At 43.9% G+C, this 15,298-nt stretch overlaps 1 protein-coding gene across 1 annotated transcript in view; it reads right to left on the bottom strand.

Annotated features, from left to right (window-relative positions):
• Positions 1-15,298, bottom strand: part of CFAP65 (cilia and flagella associated protein 65) — a 43,639-nt gene that overhangs the window by 23,283 nt on the left and 5,058 nt on the right. The window contains exons 5-12 of the mRNA XM_069540878.1: positions 4,417-4,519; positions 3,770-3,936; positions 3,381-3,580; positions 2,969-3,114; positions 2,264-2,486; positions 1,646-1,911; positions 989-1,189; positions 400-759 (exon numbers count right to left, since the gene is read on the bottom strand). Coding sequence (XP_069396979.1) covers positions 400-759; positions 989-1,189; positions 1,646-1,911; positions 2,264-2,486; positions 2,969-3,114; positions 3,381-3,580; positions 3,770-3,936; positions 4,417-4,519 — 1,666 coding nt within the window. The remainder of the gene's footprint in view (positions 1-399; positions 760-988; positions 1,190-1,645; positions 1,912-2,263; positions 2,487-2,968; positions 3,115-3,380; positions 3,581-3,769; positions 3,937-4,416; positions 4,520-15,298) is intronic.

Genomic DNA, 15,298 nt, shown 5'->3' with positions numbered 1-15,298 from the left:
CCCACAGCTCTTTTAGAGGGACCACTTCCTACCTCAAGGACTAGAGGGAGGCCAGGAGCCACCCCGCCACACCAGCCAGGAGCCCCAGGAAACTATGTGCACCAAAATTTTCCAAAGGGCTTGAGCCCCACTGAGTTCTCCCTCTGGAGGCGTGGGAGGCACATGTGAGTGAGACATAATCAGCTGGGTCAAGAAGCCCCTTGGCCCAGGCAGGCCATGAGCCTGGGGAAACACAGACCGCGAAGGCTGTAGTCCAGCCAAGGAGACAAGAGGAGGGAGCAGAGCCTGGCACAGAGAGGATGGATCCTACATCACCCCATCACCCCCTCCGACCCCATACCCTGCCGTTCAGCCTCCAGGGCAGAGAACCCACCTTCCCCCCCTCATCTGCCCACACACCTTATAGACAGCAAAGGCTTCAAGCTCCACGGCGTACAGGCAGTTGGGGTGAGGCGGCTGGAAGTGCAAGCGCATGGCTGTGGACTTGAGAGGGGGCACATCGCAGGGGTTTGGAGTCACCCAGAAGGGGCAATCAGCCCTGCGTGTCCAGGCCACAGTGATTTTGCCTTTGGTGTAGTTCATCAGGCACAGGGGGACAGGGTTGGGGTCCTTGGGCCTGGGGCAGGCACCAAAATCCACCTCAACAGGCTCAATGCTGACGGGCGGGGGAAAGATGGCCATGTCGTTGGTGCCGTCGAAGAAGTACTCGGTCATGGGGGGGATGAGGGGATACTGCGGGGCTGGTATGTCCTCCAGGTCCTGTGTGGGGAGAGCTGGTTGCCGGGGGCCCAGCTGCCATTCCTCCTGCCGCTGCCCCTCGTCTGCATGCTCCTTTCTGGAAAAGGCTACAAGAGCTCCACACACGTCACCCCCGACTACTAAGGGTGCCCACAGGGCTACGGAGCACAGGACTGCCCAAGAATTGAGAAGGGGGCATGAACCTGGGGAGGGTAGGTGGCCCCCGGGGCCCCAGAGGGGTCCATCGAACCTCAGTGGGAATCATCAGGGCCCCGTTCTTATCCTGCTCCAGCTTCCTCTCCCTCAGCATGATGTCCAGGATGTCAGGCGGGTAGAGCGTCAGGCCCCGCACCAGGTGTGTGCGGTACCAAGCGAGGTGCTGAGGCCTGAGGATGGCTGGCTTTGTGCTGTCCGAGTGACACGTCCCAATCAGGTCGAGGAACAGTGGGTCCTGCGACATTTGTCTGTGTGAGGCTAGATTTGAGCCTCCACTTGCCACCTTGGCCAGAGACCAGCTGGTCAGGGCACAGTTTGTACCACCTTGTCCAGGGGCCTGGGTTGGGGTCGTCACTTCAAGGCTCTCTGTGCTGCACATGCTGTGTGGGGCGAGGTCCAGTCCCCCCTACACCAGCCCATTAGCAGCATCAGAGCAAAGTCCTTGGCCTGGCAGCAGTCACAGCAAGACTGGCCTACCCACCCGGCTCGGAGCGAGCGTTCACATGTCCCTGGCCAAACTCTGGCTCCAAAAGCCAGACTGGGGCTCTGGAGGTGATGATCCAGGCAGACAGCCCTGGAAGCTCCAGAATACAGGGGACTGAGCACCAAGCACTGTCTGCATTGCTAGGACTCGGATCGGCCCCTCCAGCTTCCCGGGGAGCCCCTCCTCACCCCCTCCCCCATAGCTCACCTGGTGGTGGATGAAACAGGCCACCCTCCGAAAGTAGATGATGGGGTGAGTGGGCTGGAAGGCACAGTGCAGGGTCATGCGGGCCTTGCCCACCAGGGTCCCAAAGGCAGGTCTGATGCTGAAGACGCTCTCCTGACAGTCGATGTCAAACTGGAAGTGGGCCGTGCAGTCCGACTTGTTCTCAATCCACAGGGACTGCTCCGAGCGCTTCCCGAGGTTGACCCAGCTGAAGTCGACACAGTAGTACTGCAGGGACACGTCAGGACCTGGGCGGAAGAGATGGGGGCTCTGTGAGTGGGCCCTGCCACCTGAGTGGGGCTGGGGTATCAGCCTCCCTGAGGCTATGTCAAAGGGTACCACTGATGGGAGGTGGTGCTGCCTGGAGACAGAAGGTTGGGTTGGAAAGGCCTGAGCAGACCACCAGGTCACCAGGGGCGAGCATGGGAACAATATCTCCAGGCGTCTTCAACTGGTTCCTCACTGATTCCACCAGGGGGCAGCAGACACCCAGGTTGAGGGCAAGGAGGCCCTGGGCGACTAGGAGTGGGCACTTGCCAATCCTAAGCATGGGTTGCTCCTGTCTCCAGAGGGAGTGCAGTGACCTGGGACTGCCAGTACCTCTACAGAAACCAACGACTTTGAGCAGGGTTTGGGAGGCACAGCCAGAGGGCATGACGGACAAGTAGTCCATAGTCCTGACGTCCAAGGTCTTGGGGTGGAAGAACACTGACACGCATTTCTTCTGTCCCGGGGGCACGATGCCATGGGCTGTGGGGCATGAGAAGGCCTCGTCTTTGGCCAGCATGTCTGGGGCCACTTCAATCCTGAAGGGGGCGCTCACCTACGGGGCCAGGTGGGGACAGGAGGTGGTCAGGTCACAGGTGGCTCGTCTGTTATTACCAAGGTGCCCAGCCGAGGGGGTGAGGGCAGCTGAAGCCCCACCTGTGCCTCAATCATCAGCTTTGACGGTGGAGCAAGGCTGCCTCTGCCGGGAGGAAGGAAGGGGCCGAGCCGTGTGCCCTACACTGGGACCACCCAGAGGGGGCACCTTTTCCTTTTCTCAAAGGTACCACAAAGGCTGGCTGTGGTCCTGGCATCAGGACACCTTAGGACTTCTCTTGGAGTTGCTCTGGGGCGGGTCGAGGGATACCCCAGCCCAGCCCCCAGCTGAGAGGAGAGTGGGACCCCTTTTGACATGAGTGTATCAGCAGACATGGGTACGTCAGGTTGCAACATTCTGTACAGGGGCTGACTGTTAGTTGCACCTGGCCCTGTGGTCCCTGAGTCCTGCCCCCACTCCCGCTATGTGCACAGGACGCATACCACCGATGGGTTATACAGCTTGATCTGCCTCTCAGCGGTGCAGCCCACGGCAACAGAGCCAAAGTGCAACACTTTCTGGATGCCCTCGGCATCCTGGTCCTCCGGGCGCTTCTGCTTTATGCTCACCAGCAGCTGGGCGCATTTGGCTGGGCAGAGAGGGGGGAGTCTTGGGGAGAAATCCACCAGGGCCTCTGTGGCCCCAGCTGAACAGCCCTTCAGAGAAGACGGGGGTCCCCAGGGAAACACTGGTCTGCGACAACAAGGAAGACAGAGAAAAGGCAAAGCCTGCAGGGCTCAGGGGAGGGCAGGAGGCTGGAGGAGGTCCCGTGGAGGCCAGGCCAGGGCGGGGGCGGGGGGGGGGCACACTGCGGCTTCGATCCCTGCAGAGGATGGGTGAGAGGTCGGGCCTCACCCACAGCCTGCAGCTGGATGCTGCTCTTCTGCTTGCTCCCCTCCCCGTACCAGCACGTGGCCTGAACGTCATAGATGACAGCCATAAGGGGCTGAAAGGTCACCGTGATCCGGCAGGCCTGGCCTGGCTCCAGCAGCCCCGTGGTCGGCAACATCTGGAATGGGCTGGGGGACTCCCAGGTGAAGAAGGTGGGCAGGTCCCTGGAGGGTGGTGGGCAGGTTAGAGCCACTGGGCTCACTGACCACTGCCCCTGCTTTAGAAAGGCCGGGATGCCCCCTTTACTCCCCCTATCTCCTTCCACCATCACACAGGCCAGTCTCTCCTGCTCCCAGGAACCCTCCTCACAGTCCTCACTCTTCCCACCTCTGAGCCTCAGCCACGGCCCTCACCCCGCATTGTCCAGACAGAACCAGGCCTCGGCCATGTCCCCCATGGCACACACGGGCAACTGCAGGGACGGTGGGCAGATCAGATTGTGGCAGGGCAGGGTGGCTCTCAGGTCCACACAGAACATCCCCTCTGCTTTCTCAAACCACAGCTGGTCCACGTACTCCTTCTGCAGTGTGGGGGCAGGGAGGCAGAGGCCCTGGTTGATCAGTGGTAGCCGGGTGGTACTCAAGGACCACTCACCTGACCCCAGCCCTTGGCCATCCCCTCAACACAACTGCTGAGGGCTGGGTTGGGCTATGGCCCTCCATCTCAGTCTCTGAAGAGAGGGTCAGTTACTTGTGTTCCAGCACCATCTTGGTCTCAGAGATGTAGGGCTTCTTTTGTGAGGAACAAAGTATTTGGGGAAACATTTTGAGAGCAGGAAGAGCCCAAGGAATATAGGGCTTTCTGATGGCCAACACAGTAGCACAGCCTTTTCCCCCAACAACATCCAACTGGGAAGCCCCCTCTATCTAATGAGTTTTGGCTCCAGCTGGTGGGATGTGGGTGTGGTGGGAGAGCTCCTTGCTGCTCTGCCCTACATCCTGCTCTGAAGTCACTGTGCCTGTGTCCCTCCCTGCCCTCCGCTCACCATGGCAGACCTTACCTCCTCCAGGGGCCGGAAGATGATTGGGAGTGAGAGGGTTATGCCTGGGCTCAGGAAGATGGGCTGGGGGATGACCGTGAAGAAGAATTTGGTCTTGGGGGGCCTGTGGGAAGGAGCCAGAGGATAAGCACTTCAGGATCAGAAAATTAGGAGAGGCAGAAAGATTAGGGAAGATTCTGGAAAGCCAAGCAGACTTGAGTCTGTGGGACCATGGAAGGAGAAACACAGGTGTTCTGTCATAGGAGGAACTGTCTCCCTCATCCTACCACTTCTCTTGCAGACCTTCACTCTCGGATGTCAGAGCACTGAATGAAAAGATACAGGGCCAAGGGAGCAGCGCTTGTACCTCAGATGCACATGGTGGTCAGTGGGGTCTGGGATGGGGAAGGCTGCCCTGATTTAACCAAATCCCTGAGCACTTAGCTGGGGGAAACCAAAGCTGAGAACAGAGGTGCCAGGGATGCATTCCCAAGCAGAGATCTCGGCACAGCTGTAGAGTTCCAGAGTGGGTCAAAACTATAGATTCTGCAGACTTCAAAAATACTAATAGGGGACTTCCCTGGTGGCGCAGTGGTTAAGAACCTGCCTGCCAATGCAGGGGACACGGGTTCGAGGCTGGTCTGGGAAGATCCCACATGCCGTGGAGCAACTAAGCCCGTGTGCCACAACTACGCGCCTGCACTCTAGAGCCCGTAAGCCACAACTATTGAGCCCGTGTGCCACAACTACTGAGCCCATGTGCCACAACTACTGAAGCCCGCATGCCTACAGCCTGTGCTCTGCAACAAGAGAAGCCATGAGAAGCGTAGCCCTTGCATGCCCCAACTAGAGAAAGCCCACACACAGCAACGAAGACCCAATGCAGCCATAAATAAATAAATTTATTTTTAAAAATATATTAATAAGAAGGCAATATTATCAAAAAATCTATAGCAATAAGTTCAGATAAAATATACATATTCCTAGGAATGTATAATTGACCAAAACTGATTCAAGAATTATACATTTTATGGCCACCCTTTCTAAAAGTATCCAAAAAATTAAATAAATAGTCAAAAATCTTCCCACAAAGAAAACACCAGGCCAGATGGCTCCCCAGCAAGTAGTACCAAGCATCTGATAATCCTTGTCTTCTCTTCCCAACAGCAGAAAACAAGGAAACCCTCCCCACCATATTCTATGAATCCATCATAACGTTGTTATCAAAACCTGACAGTTATGAGAAGAAAGGAAAATTACAGGCTAATATCACCCATAAACAAAATACTGGCAAAAAGAATTTAGCAATCTGTATAAAAAGAATACTCAATCATGACCAAGTTGGGCTTATTCTAGGAATACACAGTTGGTGTAACATTAAAAAAATCAGTTAATGTAATTCACCATACTAACAAATTAAGAGAGAAAAAAATCAAATGATCGTCTCAATAAAGAAAAATATTAAACTTCAACATATGTTTATGACAAAAACTCTCAGCAACCTAGAAATAGAAGGGAACTTCCTTAACCTGATAAAGTCTAAAAAAAAAAAGAAAGAAAAAACTACAGGAACCATCCAAATTAATGGTGAAACACTGGAATCTTTCATGCTGAGATCATGAACAAAACAATGATGCCTTCTATAACAGCTTCTGTTCAACACTTTCCTTTTCAACAGTGCAGTAAGAAAAGACAAAGAAAGAAAGGAGATAGGGTTGGAAAGGAAGGAAAAATGCCATTTTCATATAAGATATGAATGTGTATGTGGAAAAAAAGAATTAACAAATACATTATTAGAGTTAATGAGAGAACTTACCAAGGTTTCTGGGCACAAGATTATGAACAAAACATCCATATTTTTAAAAAATGACTTTCTATAAAGCCAGCAACAAGCAGAAAATGAAACAACTTTAAAAGAGATCATACTCAGCATCATCAAAAATATAAAACACTTAGGGATAAATCTAACTAAAGATGTGTAAGACACCTACAGAGAAAAATCTATATTTTATTGAGAGGCATGAAAGAAGACCTAAAGAAATATAAAGATAAACCATGAGTCATGAAAGATAAAAACTGTCATGAAAGACTCAGTTTGTAATGACATCAAGTCTCCCCAAATTAACCTATAGTTTCAAATAAATCCCAATCAAAATCTCAAAAAGTAGTTTATGTGTGTGTGGTAAGCTGATTTGGAGACATATATGAAAGTTCAACGGCCCAAGGATAGCCAAGACAATCCTGAATAAGAATGAAGTTGGAAGACTTATACTATAAGATATTCAAGATTTATTATAAGCTCTAATATTTAATTCAGGATGATATTTATTGGCCCAGGGAAAGACAAATAGAGCAAGGGAACAAAACAGAGTTCAAAAATGGATCCATACATATATGGACACTTGATATACATCAGTGGTGGGGGAGATCATCAGAGAAGGTATGAACTTTTCAATAAATGGTGTTGGGACAATTGGACATTTGGTTGAGGGAAAAAAATGTCATTGGATCCCTACTTGAAACCATTCACAAAAATCAATTCCATATAGATAAAAGACAAATATTAAATGCAAAATTATAAAGTCTATAGAAGACACTATAAGAGAATATCTTCATGACCTAGGTAAGGGTAGAGAAGAACTTCTTAAACAAGATACAAAAAAGCCTCAACCATAAAAGAAAAATATGGGTACATTTGATTCCTTTGAAATTAAGAACTTCTTTTCTTCAAAAGACATGATAGAGTAAAAGACAAGTCACAAAGTGGGAGAAGATATTCACAACACAGAACTGACAAAGGATTAGTATCCTCAATAAGAATTTCTATTTAAAAAAGACATTATAAGGGCAGACAGCAGAAGCAAGAAGAACTACAATCCTGCAGCCTGTGGAACAAAAACCATATTCACAGAAAGATAGACAAGATGAAAAGGCAGAGAGCTATGTACCAGATGAAGCAACAAAATAAAACCCCAGAAAAACAACTAAATGAAGTGGAGATAGGCAACCTTCCAGAAAAAGAATTCAGAATAATGATAGTGAAGATGATCCGGGACCTCGGGAAAAGAATGGAGGCAAAGATCAAGAAGATGCAAGAAATGTTTAACAAAGACCTAGAAGAATTAAAGAACAAACAAACAGAGATGAACAATACAATAACTGAAATGAAAAATACACTAGAAGGAATCAATAGCAGAATAACTGAGGCAGAAGAACGGATAAGTGACCTGGAAGACAGAATGGTGGAATTCACTGCTGCGGAATGGAATAAAGAAAAAAGAATGAAAAGAAATGAAGACAGCCTGAGACCTCTGGGACAACATTAAACGCAACAACATTTGCATTATAGGGGTCCCAGAAGGAGAAGAGAGAGAGAAAGGACCTGAGAAAATATTTGAAGAAATTATAGTCGAAAGATTTCCTAACATGGGAAAGGAAATAGCCACCCAAGTCCAGGAAGCGCAGAGAGTCTCATACGGGATAAACCCAAGAAGAAACACTCTGAGACACATAGTAATCAAACTGGCAAAAATTAAAGACAAAGAAAAAGTATTGAAAGCAGCAAGGGAAAAACAACAAATATCATACAAGGGAACTCCCATAAGGTTAACAGCTGACTTCTCAGCAGAAACTCTGCAAGCCAGAAGGGAGTGGCATGATATACTTAAAGTGATGAAAGGGAAGAACCTACAACCAAGATTACTCTAGCCAGCAAGGATCTCATCCAGATTCGATGGAGAAATAAAAAGCTTTACAGACAAGCAAAAGCTAAGAGAATTCAGCACCACCAAACCAGCTCTACAACAAATGCTAAAGGAACGTCTCTAAGTGGGAAACACAAGAGAAGAAAAGAACCTAAAAAAAAAAACCCAAAACAATTAAGAAAATGGTCATAGGAACATACATATTGATAATTACCTTAAACGTGAATGGATTAAATGCTCCAACCAAAAGACACAGACTTGCTGAATGGATACAAAAACAAGACCCATATATATGCTCTCTACAAGAGACCCACTTCAGACCTAGGGACACATACAGACTGAAAGTGAGGGGATGGAAAAAGATATTCCATGCAAATGGAAATCAAAAGAAAGCTGGGTAGCAATACTCATATTAGATAAAATAGACTTTAAAATAAAGAATGCTTCAAGAAACAAGGAAGGACACTACATAATGATCAAGGGATCAATCCAAGAAGAAGATATAACAATTATAAATATATATGCACCCAACACAGGAGCATCTCAATGCATAAGGCAACTGCTAACAGCTATAAAAGAGGAAATCGACGGTAACACAGTAATAGTGGGGGACTTTAACACCTCACTTACACCAATGGACAGATCATCCAAAATGAAAATAAATAAGGAAACAGAAGCTTTAAATGACACAATAGACCAGATAGATTTAACTGATATATATAGGACATTCCATCCAAAAACAGCAGATTACACTTTCTTCTCAAGTGTGCACGGAACATTCTCCAGGATAAATCACATCTTGGGTCACAAATCAAGCCTCAGTAAATTTAAGAAAATTGAAATCGTATCAAGTATCTTTTCTGACCACAATGTTATGAGATTAGAAATCAATTACAGGGGGAAAAAATGTAAAAAACACAAACACATGGAGGCTAAACAATATGTTACTAAATAACCAAGAGATCACTGAGGAAATCAAAAAATACCTAAAGACAAATGACAATGAAAACACGATGATCCAAAACCTATGGGATGCAGCAAAAGCAGTTCTAAGAGGGAAGTTTATAGCAATACAAGCCTACCTCAAGAAACAAGAAAAATCTCAAATAAACAATCTAATTTACACCTAAAGGAGCCAGAGAAAGAAGAACAAACAAAACCCAAAGTTAGTAGAAGGAAAGAAATCATAAAGATCAGAGCAGAAATAAATGAAATAGAAACAAAGAAAACAATAGCCAAGATCAATAAAACTAAAAGCTGGTTCTTTGAGAAGATAAACAAAGTTGATAAAACATTAGCCAGACTCATCAAGAAAAAGAGGGAGAGGACTCAAATCAATAAAATTAGAAATGAAAAAGGAGAAGTTACAACAGACACCGCAGAAATACAAAGCATCCTAAGAGACTACAACAAGCAACTCTATGCCAATAACATGGACAACCTGGAAGAAATGGACAAATTCTTAGAAAGGTATAACCTTCCAAGACTGAACCAGGAAGAAATAGAAAATATGAACAAACCAATCACAAGTAATGAAATTGAAACTGTGATTAAAAATCTTCCAAAAAACAAAAGTCCAGGACCAGATGCCTTCACAGGTGAATTCTATCAAACATTTAGAGAAGAGCTAACACCCATCCTTCTAAAACTCTTCCAAAAAATTGCAGAGTAAGGAACACTCCCAAACACATTCTATGAGGTCAGCATCACCCTGATACCAAAACCAGACAAAGATACTACCAAAAAAGAAAACTACAGACCAATATCACTGATGAATATAGATGCAAAAATCCTCAACAAAATACTAGCAAACAGAATCCAACAACACTTTAAAAGGATCGTACACCATGATCAAGTGGGATTTATTCCAGGGATGCAAGGATTCTTCAATATATGCAAATCAATCAATGTGATACACCATATTAACAAATTGAAGAAGAAAAACCATATGATCATCTCAATAGATGCAGAAAAAGCTTTTGACAAAATTCAACACCCATTTATGATAAAAAAAACTCTCCAGAAAGTGGGCATAGAGGGAACCTACCTCAACATAATAAAGGTCATATATGACAAACCCACAGCAAACATCATTCTCAATGGTGAAAAACTGAAAGCATTTCCTCTAAGATCAGGAACAAGACAAGGATGTCCACTCTCACCACTATTACTCAACATAGTCTTGGAAGTCCTAGCCACAGAAATCAGAGAAAAAAAGAAATAAAATGAATACAAAATGGAAAAGAAGAAGTAAAACTGTCACTGTTTGCAGTGACACTGTTTGCACTGTTTGACATGATACTATACATAGAGAATCCTAAAGATGCCACCAGAAAACTACTAGAGCTAATCAATGAATTTGGTAAAGTTGCAGGATACAAAATTAATGCACAGAAATATCTTGCATTCCTATATACTAATGATGAAAAGTCTGAAAGAGAAATTAAAGAAACACTCCCATTTATCACTGCAAAAAAAAAGAATAAAATACCTAGGAATAAACCTACCTAGGGAGACAAAAGACCTGTATGAAGAAAAGTATAAGACACTGATGAAAGAAATTAAAGACAATACCAACAGATGGAGAGATATACCATGTTCTTGGATTGGAAGAATCAATATTGTGAAAATGACTATACTACCCAAAGCAATCTACAGATTCAATGCAATCCCTATCAAATTACCAATGGCATTTTTTACGGAACTAGAACAAAAAATCGTAAAATTTGTATGGAGACGCAAAAGACCCCCAATAGCCAAAGCAGTCTTGAGGGAAAAAACCAGAGCTGGAGGAATTAGACTCCCTGACTTCAGACTATACTACAAAGCTACAGTAATCAAGACAATATGGTACTGGCACAAAAACAAAAACATAGATCAAAGGAACAAGATAGAAAGCCCAGAGATAAACCCACGCACCTATGGTCAACTAATCTATGACAAAGGAGGCAAGGATATACAATGGAGAAAAGACAGCCTCTTCAATAAGTGGTGCTGGGAAAACTGTAAAAGAATGAAATTAGAATAGTCCCTAACACCATACACAAAAATAAACTCAAAATGGATTAGAGACCTAAATGTAAGACTGGACACTATAAAACTCTTAGAGGAAAACATAGGAAGAACACTCTTTGACATAAATCACAGCAACATCTTTTTTGATCCACCTCCTAGAGTAATGGAAATAAAAACAAAAATAAACAAATGGGACCTAATGAAACTTCAAAGCTTTTGCACAGCAAAGGAAACCATAAACAAGACAAAAAGACAACCCTCAGAATGGGAGAAAATATTTGCAAACGAATCAACAGACAAACGATTAATCTGCAAAATATATAAACAGCTCATGCAGCTCAATATTAAAAAAACAAACAACCCAATCCAAAAATGGGCAGGAGACCTAAATAGACATTTCTCCAAAGAAGACATACAGATGGCCAAGAAGCACATGAAAAGCTGCTCAACATCACTAATTATTAGAGAAATGCAAATCAAAAGTACAATGAGGTATCACCTCACACCAGTTAGAATGGGCATCATCAGAAAATCTACAAACAACAAATGCTGGAGAGGGTGTGGAGAAAAGGGAACCCTCTTGCACTGTTGGTCAGAATGTAAATTGATACAGCCACTATGGAGAACAGTATGGAGGTTCCTTAAAAAACTACAAATAGAACTACCATATGACCCAGCAATCCCACTACTGGGCATATACCCTGAGAAAACCATAATTCAAAAAGAGTCATGTACTGCAATGTTCATTGCAGCTCTATTTACAATAGCCAGGACATGGAAGCAACCTAAGTGTCCATCGACAGATGAATGGATAAAGAAGATGTGGCACATATATACAATGGAATATTCCTCAGCCATAAAAAGGAACAAAATTGGGTCCTTTGTTGAGACGTGGATGGATCTAGAGATTGTCATACAGAGTGAAGTAAGTCAGAAAGAGAAAAACAAATATCGTATATTAACGCATGTATGTGGAACCTAGAAAAATGGTACAGATGAACTGGTATGCAGGGCAGAAGTTGAGACACAGATGTAGAGAACAAACGTATGGACACCAAGGGGGGAAAGCTGCGGGGGGTGGGGTGGGGATGGTGGTGTGCTGAATTGGGCGATTGGGATTGACATGTATACACTGATATGTATAAAATTGATGACTAATAAGAACCTGCTGTTTAAAAAAATAAATAAAATTAAATTTAAAAATAAAAGGAAAAGACAATCTAGCACAGCAAAGGAAACCATAAACAAAATGAAAAAAACAACCCACAGAATGGGAGAAAATATTTGCAAATGAACTGACCGACAGGGATTAATCTCCCAAATATACAAAAGGCTCATGCAGCTCAATATTGAAAAAGCAAACACCCAATCAAAAAATGGGCAGAAGATCTAAAAAGACATTTCTCGGGCTTCCCTGGTGGCGCAGTGGTTGAGAGTCTGCCTGCCGATGCAGGGGACGCGGGTTTGTGCCCCGGTCCGGGAGGATCACACATGCCGCAGAGTGGCTGGGCCCGTGAGCCATGGCCGCTGGGCCTGCGCGTCCGGAGCCTGTGCTCCGCGGCGGGAGAGGCCACAGCAGTGAGAGGTCCACGTACCACAAAAAAATTTTAAAAATATAAATAAATAAAAAGACATTTCTCCAAAGAAGACATACAGATGGACAAGAGGCACATGAAAAGATGCTCAACATCACTAATTATTAGAGAAATGCAAATCAAAACTACAATGAGGTATCACCTCACACCAGTCAGAATGGCCATTATCAAAAATTCTGCAAACAATAAATGCTGGGAAGGGTGTGGAGAAAAGGGAACCTTCCTATACTGTTGGTGGGAATGTAAATTGGTACAACCATTATGGAGAACAGTATGGAGTTTCCTTAAAAAACTAAAAATAGAGCTGCCGTATGATCCAGCAATCCCACTCCTGGGCATATATCCGGAGAAAACCATAATGCAAAAAGATACATACACCCCAATGTTCATTGCAGCACTATTTACAATAGCCAGGACATGGAAGCAACCTAAATGTCCATTGACAGAGAAATGGATAAAGAAGATGTGGTACACATATATACAATGGAATATTACTCAGCCATAAAAAAGAATGAAATAACACCATTTGCAGCAACATGAATGGACCTAGAAATTGTCATACGAGTGAAGTCAGTCAGACAGAAAAAGACAAATATCATATGATAGCGCTTATATGTGGAATCTAAAAAAATGGTACAAATGAACTTACTTACAAAATAGAAATAGAGTCACAGGTGCAAAAAACAAACATGGAGGGAAGGGGTAGGGATAAACTGGGAGATTGGGATTGACATATACACACTACTATATATAAAATAGTTACCTAAGCAGGACCTACTGGGAACTTAAATTTAAAACAAAGTTATTACAAGATAATGCCTATAATTCCCTGTACTCTGCAATACATCTTTGTTGCTTATCTACTTTAAACTTAGTAGTTTGTTTTTCTTAATCCCATGTCCCTATCTTGCCCCTCCCCACTTCCCTCTCCCCACTGGTAACCACTGGTTTGTTTTCTGTATCTGTGAGTTTGTTTCTCTTTTGCTGTATACATTCATTTGTTTTATTTTTTAGATTGTACATATAAGTGATATCATACAGTATTTGTCTTTCTCTGTCTGACTTATTTCGCTAAGCATTATATTCTCTAGGTCCGTCCATGTTGCTGCAAATGGCAGAATTTCATTCTTTTTTTCTGGCTGAGTAATATCCCATTGTGGTATATATTGATATATACTCATTTGTCTGTTGATGGATGCTTGGGTTGGCTATTGCTATGAACATTGGGATGCATTTATCTTTTCCAATTAGTGTTTTTGTTTTTTTCTGGACATATACCCAGGAGTGGAATTGCTGAATCATATGGTCGTTTTTTTTTAGTTTTTTGAGGAACCTCTGCACTGTTTTCCATGACGACTGACCAATTTCCATTCCCACCAACAGTGTACAAGGGTTCCCTTTTCTCCACGTCCTCACCAACATTTGTTATTTGTAGACTTTCTGATGATAGCCATTCTGACAGGTGCGCGGTGTTATCTCATTGTCGTTTTGATTTGCATTTCTCTAATAATTAGTGATCTTCAGCATCTTTTCATGTGCTGTTAGCTATCTGTATGTCTTCTTTGTTGATTGTCTTTTTTTCTTCTAATTTTTATTGGAGTATAGTTGATTTACAATGTTGTGTTAGTTTCTGCTGTACAGCAAAGTGAATCGGTTGTACATACACATATATCTGCTCTTTTTTAGATTCTTTTCCTATATAGGTCATTACAGAGAATTGAGTAGAGTTCCCTGTGCTATACAGTAGGTCCTGCTTAGGTATCTATTTTATATATAGTAGTGTGTATATGTCAATACCAATATCCCAATATATCCCTCCCCCCCCTTATCCCCTGGCAACCATATATCTTATAATAGCTTTGAAGGGAGTATAATCTAAAAAAATACTGGATCACCATTCTACACATCTGAAACTAATATAATATTATAAATCAGCTATATTTCAATATTTTTAAAAAATGAAAAAAGATAATCTATTAGAAAAATGGGCACAGGCTTAAACATGTATTTCACAAATGAAATGGCCAATAACATTTGAAAAGACACTCAGCTGTATTAGTAACCAGAGAAATGCAAATTGAACCCACAACAAATTACCATCATTGGCAAAAATTTTAAATCTTGACATTATCAATTGTTGATAAAGACACAGAGGAATGGGAACGCTCATATGTGGCTTATGGGAATATAAATGGATTACAAGTCCTTTGGGAAAGAGTTTGGCAAACATGTACAGAAATCTACAAAAAGCAAACATGTACATGTTCTAAGTCACAGCAACTGTACTCCTATGTATCTACCCTAGAAAAACTCTTGAACTTGTGCAATAGGAGATGTATACAGACCCAAACTGGAAACAACCCAAACGTCCCTTAACAGAAGAATGGGTGAATAGGTAGAAGCATACATTGGACTATTATACTGCAATGAAAAAGGATGAACTATATCTGCATGTGGATGAGTCTTACGAACATAACTGAGCAAAATAAAAGTGTAACGGGGCCTTCCCTGGTGGCGCAGTGGTTGAGAGTCCGCCTGCCAATGCAGGGCACACAGGTTCGTGCCCCGGTCCGAGAAGATCCCACATGC

Source organism: Delphinus delphis, chromosome 7 (genome assembly GCF_949987515.2).
Source record: "Delphinus delphis chromosome 7, mDelDel1.2, whole genome shotgun sequence".
Taxonomy (NCBI): domain Eukaryota; kingdom Metazoa; phylum Chordata; class Mammalia; order Artiodactyla; family Delphinidae; genus Delphinus; species Delphinus delphis.
This window is presented reverse-complemented; position numbering and strand designations above follow the sequence as displayed.